General features: G+C 40.3%; 2 protein-coding genes across 5 annotated transcripts in view; one reads left to right on the forward strand and one right to left on the reverse strand.

Annotated features, from left to right (window-relative positions):
* The window catches only part of TECPR1 (tectonin beta-propeller repeat containing 1), a 30,579-nt gene extending 22,714 nt beyond the window's left edge, over positions 1-7,865 (forward strand). For all 4 annotated transcript variants that reach the window (XM_074885745.1, XM_074885744.1, XM_074885746.1 and 1 more), the window contains 7 exons: positions 264-320; positions 1,760-1,940; positions 3,169-3,304; positions 3,629-3,721; positions 4,451-4,557; positions 5,021-5,140; positions 5,812-7,865. In XM_074885745.1, the coding sequence (XP_074741846.1) occupies positions 264-320; positions 1,760-1,940; positions 3,169-3,304; positions 3,629-3,721; positions 4,451-4,557; positions 5,021-5,140; positions 5,812-5,949 (832 nt within the window). In that variant the 3' untranslated portion in view covers positions 5,950-7,865. The remainder of the gene's footprint in view (positions 1-263; positions 321-1,759; positions 1,941-3,168; positions 3,305-3,628; positions 3,722-4,450; positions 4,558-5,020; positions 5,141-5,811) is intronic.
* Positions 1-9,516, reverse strand: part of LMTK2 (lemur tyrosine kinase 2) — a 77,192-nt gene that overhangs the window by 17,396 nt on the left and 50,280 nt on the right. The window contains exon 15 of the transcript XR_012631108.1: positions 9,405-9,516. The gene's annotated coding sequence lies outside the window, so the exon portion shown is untranslated. The remainder of the gene's footprint in view (positions 1-9,404) is intronic.

Genomic DNA, 9,516 nt, shown 5'->3' on the forward strand with positions numbered 1-9,516 from the left:
TTCTGGTTTGCTGTTTTGTCTATTAACTGTGTTTTACCAGGGACAAGTATGCCTTGATTTCTCCCTTTGTATGGGGATACCAAAACTGAAATTTGCCGGGGAGGTAGGGCAGCAAGGTGCACTTAGCAAATTGTAGTTTCAAGCATTTTAAAGTCAGCAGGCACATCTAGTGGGCAGATACACAGACAGTGCTCTCAGGTGGGCACGGACATTGGAGATGCTCTGACATCCTCATGAACACCTCTTCAAATCTGTTTTGGTAGGTCCTACCATGGCCACAAGACAATGAAAGACTTTGTCAGACGGAGGCGCTGGGCAAGGTGAGGAACTAAGATATAAATGTTTTTAACTTGCATGCTAACTGTTCCCTTAAAGTCTCCTGTAGTTATGAGGGGAAGAGTCTCATCACGCAATCAACAAAAGCAGTAGTGAAGAAATGTGCAATAAATAACCCATCTCCAATAGAGAAGCTGATGATCTTTAGCATTATGGATTTAATTTTAAACCTTTACAGGTAGACACCCTATTTGATTTTGCGGGATCCATAGATAAAAGTCAGCCAGTTATTCTCTGTATCTGATTTTCCTTATGGTAAATTATTAAGGAATAGTAGAGTCTAGGTATATTAGTACATGCAAGGTCACCAGTAACAACTGGTAATATGTCTTTTATATTCATAGTTTTAATAGATGAATTCCACATACTGCATACTATGTTTCCCTGTTAAGCAGAGAAAGTCTGTGCAGTGTTTTTCCAGCTTTTCTATGCTTTCTATACTAGAGTATCTAACAGCTATGCTAATAAATTGCTGTGAACTTAGTTAGGCATTGTTCCGTTTGTCATTGAGACTACCAGGCTAGTATTTTGGCCCTTGTACAAAAATCTCTGAAGTAAGGTCCTGAAGCATCAAACTGTTGCTCCAGGATGTGCAACAAAACAAACAACATCAAATCAATCAAAATGGTGACTTGAAATAAAAGAAGCAACTTGAGAGATATCTTCAAGGCTAAACATTTCCTCTGGTTTTAACTGTCAGTTGAAAATTGAAAACAAATAGGGAACAGCTTCAGGCTGGATCCAGTTTTTCGGAACTGGAGAAAGGAGAAATGTCCTGAGATTTTTAGGATATTCTTCATACACAGAAATTGCTGTTGGGATGATAGAATCTAAAATAACTTCCATAATAGACAGCACTACTTCCTTGCAGTTTCCACAGAAAAAATAGACAAATTCCCAGAATGATCTACCTCCAACTCTTTAATTTAGAGCTGCCTTATCTCTGCCTACCTCAGGATGCTACATAACTTTCTAACAGGCTCCACCAAAAAACCACTTGTATAATGACTCCCTTAACCAAGACAGAGGAAGGAACAAACTGGGTGTAGAGTTCTCTCTGCAATGGGATTCTCAGCTTGGGATCAAATATTCATTATTCAGCTGTTGCCCAGTGAGTTTTAGAGAGTTAGGGAGAGCATAGCACAAGCTGAAGACTTCTTGGATGGCCTTGGTTTTAGAAAGTAACTGTGTTTTTAAAAACAGAAGCTTTGAGAAATCAGTAATATGTCAAAATTCAAAATCTGATACAAAACATCATTGATTGTTGTAAACCCTTTTCAGATTAAAAGTACTAACACTTATTGTTACCTACTTAATGAAAAAACTTCAGGATTGTTTGTACTGAAGTCAGCAACAGACTGGGAAACAAATTCAGTTATAGAAGGTACGTACTTCTGACAGGTTTGGGGTTTTTTTGCTTCAGAAAATGTAGGATAGTCACCAATGGGCCATGGCTGGAAGTGCCTCCTGTTACCCTGTGGGACATCTCCATAATCCCCAGTTCAGGTTCAGATGCAGATGACAAAGAAGCAGTAGCACTGTGGGCAATCAGTGACAAAGGAGATGTGCTCTGCAGGCTTGGAGTGACACAGCAAAATCCAGCGGTAAGACACCCTGTTTATTTTTACTGCCTGATTGATATATTTAATGTAGTTATGCAAGTACATACACACAGTCATGCAGTGCCCTCTCTTAAAGCACCTTGTTATTTTTTTCCCTTTTATGTTCCAGATTTGAAAGTCCTTGTCCATCAACTGTAACACAGTTTTCTGCCCTCATTTCTTACCATAGCACTTCTCTTGCACAGTCTGCCTTAGCTTGTGCCACATCACTTGCAGGAGCCTCTCTCAGCCCCTGTATATCTTCTTGTGAATGAAGCGCTTCACTTCCCCTTCCTGCACTGATAGCTTAGTTGTTTTGTTTTGGTTTTTTTTTCAATTGTTGATAATGTGTGTATCCCATTTAAATGAACTGCTGAGGGAAAGAATTTCTCTGAAGTATGGTGCCAGTCTGATGCCCGTTGATACCAGTAGGAGTTTGTCCATTGACTTTTCTGGGCCTGGAACTGACTCTGCTTATTTAAGACAGGTGGGCCTGGACTAACCTACAGATTTGACTTTTTTTATGGACTGGGACAAAAATAATGAACGAATGTTCGGTAAAGTATGCAGAAAGGAACAGTCCCAGTAACTTCAATAGCAATACTTATCTCCGACTAATAGCCACATGCCAAAACACCAAATTAATTTGGGTTGATATGCACTGATTTTAAGCCATATTTACAACGGGGGGGGGGGGGGGGGGCAGAAATCTAACAATATACTTTAGTGGAATTTGGAGAAAAACTGCAAGAAGTTGAAAAATTATAGGAATGATTTTTTCTTTTTTCTTCCTGTTCAGTTAGTTCCAATAGCACAGAACTGTAAGGCACTGCAACAGCAAGAACTGGAATACTGTGTCTGGAATCTAAAGCCTCATATCAGTTGATTTTTGTGAGACTATTGTTCTGTGTAATCAAAACTAAGGGACTATTAAAAACAAAAAGGCTGTAGCCCAGCTATTCAAAGACATGTAGGTGCCTAAATTCCACCAATTTCAACAGAAAAGGCCCTGTTATAGTCCAACATAGCTGTTTTTAAAGAGTTATATATCCAAATATCTTTGAAGATCAGGGACCTTGTTTCTGTTACATAACTTTCTAAAGTTATGTAAGAATTATTCTTCAGAATCTTTTTCACTATCTAGGGTTCTTCCCATTTGGCAATAATCAACGAGACTTTGCTGTGGAGTTTCTAATCATTGCTTCACAATTCATCTTCCATGATTTGTTAGGGAACATCCTGGCTGCATGTGGGAACAGATCAGCCCTTCATTTCTGTATCAATTGGAGCATTTTACCAAGTGTGGGCTATTGCTAGAGATGGTTCTGCCTTCTATCGGGGTTCAGTGTCTCCAAAAAAACCTGCAGGTAGGTACTTGTACTTTCTTAGTAGAGTCTTCATCTTACACATTGTGTGAGCCTGACTACACTGCCATGTCTGAAAATGACAGATCTGTTTAGCTGTGCAAAACAGTGCATATGAATAATACGTTAATTATAGCAGTTAATTTGCTCTTCACTTGCAGGATTCAAAGGGTTTGTTTCTAAAAACAAGCTAGTAAAAATATATTACGTGTAATTTCATTCACAGCTTTCTTGCACAGCTATGTATTTCAACTGCAGACATTTCCAAGACTTCTCATACATAATTCTGTTTTCTCAATGTTTTACTCAAGTATTTCTAACTTTTAGGTGACTGTTGGTACCATATTCCTTCACCTCAAAAACAAAAGCTAAAACAAGTCTCAGTAGGACGAACATCTGTGTTTGTGTTGGATAAAAATGGTAAGGATTCTTAAAAATTACTGATCAGTATTACAAAAAATAAATTAGTATACATCAGATTGATTTAAAAAGGAGAGACTAATTCAGAACTGCTGCAGACAGATTACTATTGCTCCGAGTAGTATTTCATATTCAGACAGATGGAGGATGGAGTAGGCAGCCCGCTTCATTACTAGTTTTGAAGACTTGGGTTTTGTTATATAGTGCCCTGGGTAGCAACAATCCAGCATCTGTGCTGTTACTTGGGAGGGGGATGGGATGGGGGGAAGAGATAGATGAATCTCAAAGAAGAGAATTGCATGGAAGGATTTGTCTGAAACCCTAGAACATGTGAAAGTGAAGAATACCTTCCTGTTGCAAATCATTGCAAGTTAAATAATGAAGCATCTTTTTGAAAAGAAACAAGCCTTTAACACCAGTCTCCTTCAGAGATCTTAACTTCATTTGCTTTACTTCTCTAGTGCATAGTTCTTTATATGAATATTCTTCCCCAATAAATTTTACAAAATAAACTATTTGCTGGTTTCCAGAAAAGTTATAAAGAATACCTAAAGAAATACAAATTCCAAAGTAGGAACTTCATTGTCCTTCCCTGTAACACATTAGTCAAAACCACAATGCATTTCCACAGAACACAGAAGGTATTAACTGCTGATTTGTTCTGTTGTTTACTAGCACTTTATACAAAGCAGACATCCCAAGCTGTAACCAGGACTATTTATTTTATAGGCAATCTTTGGTACCGGCAAGGTATCACACCAAGCTACCCTCAAGGGTCTACATGGGATCATGTTTCAAATAATATCCGTAAAATGTCTGTAGGGCCCCTGGACCAGGTGTGTATTAAGCTTCCTTGTATCTCATTAGTTTATTAAAAATTATGCTTAACATACTTTTGTAGTAAAGTTAAATGTTCTTCAGAATTATTTTTGTTTAACTTTATTCCACAAGGCGATTGTCTCAATGCTGGAATCCTGATAGCAAGACAGAAATCATGCCAATGAAACAGTGATACAGCCAGCCTTTTGCTGTAAAAAGCCTTATTATATTTTTTCTTTTTTTTAACAAGGCTATTTTATATATTTAATTTCTTTCCTGCCAAGTCTTACTGTCTGGCAATGTTTTCATTATAACACTGGTATCTAGTTGTTTGTTTGGGGGTGTCTCTGACTAGATTAGAACAGTTTTGGCCTATTCAAAATCAAGATGAATTTCTGAAAGTGATCAGACTTAGAATTCTCATGTCTGGAAAGAGCAGCATGAAGAGCACATTTTATTGCCTCTCTTTGCTTTCTTGAGGTCTGGGTGATAGCTGACAAAGTGCAAGGAAGTCATAGTCTGAGCTGTGGGACCGTCTGCCATCGGACTGGTGTTCAGCCAATGATGCCTAAAGGCCTCTCATGGGATTATGGTATTGGGGTAAGTGCTGGGGGGCAAAATACTGCCTAAAAGTTGTGTATCCAAATACCCATGGGAAAGTAAAGTGCCATCCTGCTCCAGCTGGCCAGCTTTCTAAAGCTTGCATATACCTGAGAGAAATTAACCTTTGTTCTTCAGTTTTAGGTTCCTTTTTTTAAGTTAATATAATGGGTTATGCAATTATAGCTGGGAAATCATTTATTTGTATTTGACAAGTATTCTTTTTAAATAGAAAGTTATAATGGAAAAATCAGTAAAGTAAGTACCATTTTTTAAAAATTGATTCCTTCCAAGTCTCTGTCTGCTTATACCTCGTTGTTGTTCCCTGTATTACCCTCAGTGTTTTGAGAAAGGCTATTTCAAGGTTTTGGCCCATTTAAGTTGATGGAAAACCTGCAGTGGCTCTGTTATGAATGCCTGATCCTACTAATCTCAGTTCCCTCTAACAAAAATAATCCTGGAGTTTACTACCTATATACCTCCCTGTCAGGGAGGTATGTTGTGTCCTGTTCTGTTCTGTTTTACAAGGAGCCTTTTCTCTGATCCAGCCCAGAGCAGGATTACTTTCCACATGAAAAAATAGTATAAAACTAGTAGTGTACATAAAGCATCACATCAGATACTGTAATTGCAGGGTGATGGTTCTCCTTTTCGTTACCAATCTTTTACAGGGTGGATGGGAGCACATCACAGTCAGAGGAAATGCAACTGAAGCATCTAGGGTCTCTATGCATGACACTTCTGAGGAAAACCCTGCAGTATCAAAGGATTTAGAAGATGAGGAGAGTAAAGGGAAAACAGAACAGTAAAACCCCTCTGATGGTCAGTGAAAGTCAAGAATTGGACAGAAATGCTGTTAATTGTTGTCACCATCTACATGTTGCAAACAAGCAGTAGTCAATATAATTTAAAAAGAAACTAAATGTCTATTGCCTGGAGAGAAAAACATGTCCTTTTTGTGCTACTAATATATCTTACTGAACTGGAATTTGCAATGGGGTGTTTTAAATACCGATTTCTTCTACTACATCACGTGTAAAATGTGGCTTGATAGAGCTAATAGTTTTGTCAAAGCAGGCAAGCTTTTTAGCCAATGTATTTCTGACCCTTTACCATAGCTGCTATACAACCATACAAATGTGAATATCTTTGCAGATGGTCACTACATTTACTTATTTATGAATATTACAGTTCCCTTCCCTACGTTTTTCTCGTATTTAGATTCATATTTGAGCAGAGATGAAGATGTCATACCAATTTAAATGAATTAAAGGCAAACATAACTGGTCCTAATTGTACAAGCATTTTTACATGCACGTAACTCTGCTTATGTGAGTCGTGGTAAGCATGTAGCTTGGGTTATGCTATTCTTGCTCCCATCAGTGAAATTAAATTCTATACAACTCAGCTTAGGGTGCAGTCACCAGTAAGGGCCAATTTTTGCTACCTTTGCTCACAGTGAGTAGTACTTTAATCAACAAGCGGAACCACTGGTTTCAGTGAGACTATGTGGAGAGCATGGACCTATTCAGTCTAAAAGAGTGACAAAGTTGTATTCAAAATTGTAGTCCAAATGGTGGTAGCTTATGTTTGTCTCCATCTTAACTGGAGCCATGCTAACTGCAGTATACAGATGCCTACCTAGTGAGGTTGGAAGGCACCAGACACTGGAGGAGTTTGGCTGTGTTCCAGATCATTGTAAATTATGCTTTCATAGTGTAAAAGACAATAGGAGGTCTTTAAGATTCTGACTTCACAGTGGCAGGAATGCAGAACAACTTTACTGGTTATCAGTGGAGTTTGCCAACGTATACTAACGTGGGTTTGGAATAAAGCTCTGCTCTTTGTTTTTAGTATGTGATGGATTCATCCCTTCTTCCAACAAAAAAACCCACTTCTTATTCTCAAAAAAAGCTTTTTTTCCTGTCTTATCATAATTGGACCATGACATGAAATTATTATTTGAAATCTAGTCCTTGGGAAGTGCTGAAAAAGCCTCTCCTGATAGCTTCAGGAAGGCACAACATTTTTCCCCTGGCAGCCGTTTACATTAATTTTTCCTCTGTGTGTGTGACTGTATATGGAGTTATTTTTATATAATGAGCAGTGTGGTGTGTCTCAGTACTGTATTTGTAGAAGTAAAACTTATGTGTGCACGTATTTAAAGAATATATTTGGTACTTTAATGCCAAGAAAAGCACTGTTTCCCAGTCCAAATGTGAATGAAGATTGAAGATGCTCTACTGTTTTAAAAAACCTCTTGATTTCTGGTTTATACATACATTGTGGGAGTACCATAAATAACATGTTTGCATTAATTACCGTAATATGTTTTGCATAACTTGCACAGTATCTTGTCCAAATAAATAACTTTATGTATTTTTAGAGAATTATTAGGATTGTATTTTCTCTGCATCATATAAAATATTTTTTCTTTTAATAGTGTTTATATTCAACAATCAAACTGATTTCATACAATAAGCTTTATAATGTACCTTTGCATTTTCCCCTACATTGCCAAGTTTCACTTACTTTACTGTAAAAAGCTGAGTTTAAGTGAACGAAAGATAAATTACGTTTGAGTACTAAGTGTTTGCCTTCTGAAACTATTATTTAGAAAATTAATTTAAAAATACAATGTCATTGTTGTGGCTAGTTAAAATAAGGAAAAGTGACTTTAAATTGAAACAGTTTTGAAAAATAAATGTAATTTATCAGAAAAAAATGCTTATGAAATCCCTTTTGACAAGTCCAAGAAAGCAGCACTTCACAGCAAATAACCATTGTGGAACTAGCAGTTGTTACTCCATTAAAATGCCTATGTCCTGTGCCTGACTACTCCTCAGGGGTTGCTCTGTTCAGAGACAGGGTAACCTTCACGTGTCTCTTCTGCTACTGTATTTCTAGCTAAATATTACATGCCATTTGGGGCTTAGTATTTGAAATGCTTCTTTGCAGGAAGTCATGTCAGAAATACACTGCCACAAGCATTTAAACTCTCCCTTTCTAACAGCTAATATCAGTATAATGGATTCTTAAAGTGATGTGCAATTCTTTATCAATTACACTGTTAAAATACCATTTTTCCAACTCACTAGTTTGCTTCCTCTACCAAAGTAACCACATAGCACTTCAAACATGGCTATCCCAAAAAACCACTTAGTAGCTGGAAACTCAGATCTCCCTTATAATGCACTGGTCTAGCAGACTAATGACCTTTAAAGAATCCTACAAAAAATTATGTTTATCTAAAAGTGCTTATTTACTGTATGAGTGCATCATTTACTGTATGAGACAAAGAACCACAGCCTTTAGGCTGAAGCCATCTAATCAAACCCTCCGTATGGCTAATAGGCTCAGGTTGCTCCAAGCCATGTCCAGCCGATCTCAGACCCCTCCAAGGAGGGCAGTTCCACAGCACCCGGCTGGCGCTGGTATCTGAGGCCACCACCGGGGCAGAGCCTCCGTGCTGCCCACACCTGGGCAGCAGCGTCCCTGCCCTGGGGCAGAGGCCCGGGATATGACCCAGTACCAGGTATCCCGCCCTGCAGTGCCTCAACGCAGGCTCCGAGCTGTCCCTCGCAGAGCTGCCGGGCCGCTCCGTCCCTCCCCGCAGCAGCTGCAGCCCAGGGGGGCCGAGGCGGAGCCGCACTCCCGCCCAGCCGCCTCAGGAGCGGCGCCGCCGCCCGGCTGCTCTCGCGAGAGGCCGAGCCCGCCAAAATGCCTCACGGCCGCTGTCCCTCGGCCCCCTCGCCCGCTCCGCGGCGCCCACCGCTCCCGGCGACGCTTCCCCTCCCGGGTCCCTCCTGGCCCCGCCGCTCGCCACGGCCCAGGCGGCTCCCCCACCTCCGGGGAGGCCCAGCAGGGCAAGGGCGTGTCCCACAGTTGAAACGGCTACACGACCCTGCCCGCCTTCTCCCCGGGGCTGCTGGTAATATGTAAAATATATAAAAGTGCAGGTACCCCAGCAATGCCCTTTGGTACCTGAATCCATGTAGTGCACACGCAGCCGTATACAGGACACTGCCTCCAGCCCGCCTCAGCGCTGAGCTGCTGGCACCACCACTGTGCCCCCAGCCGTGTGCCCAGCCGGGGGTTACAGCCGAATAAAGCCCAGGCCCACCGCAGGCAGCGGCTCCTGCTCCAGGACACCTGCTGCCATCCCACGTACAGGTGGGCCTGGTCTTACCACAAGCCCGTCAGGCCCTGTTTGCATTGACCTACATCGTGAGAAATGACCAAATAACATTCAGCATACTTTTACCTGAAGAGACGCTAAGTAGAACAATTGAAAGAAAATGCCTTGGTGGTACTGATTCCTCCCATTATAATCAGACAACATATAAATACGTCAAGGGCTTCACCAACAGGAGCAG

The sequence above is a fragment of the Strix uralensis genome, chromosome 16 (assembly GCF_047716275.1).
Source record: "Strix uralensis isolate ZFMK-TIS-50842 chromosome 16, bStrUra1, whole genome shotgun sequence".
NCBI lineage: Eukaryota > Metazoa > Chordata > Aves > Strigiformes > Strigidae > Strix > Strix uralensis.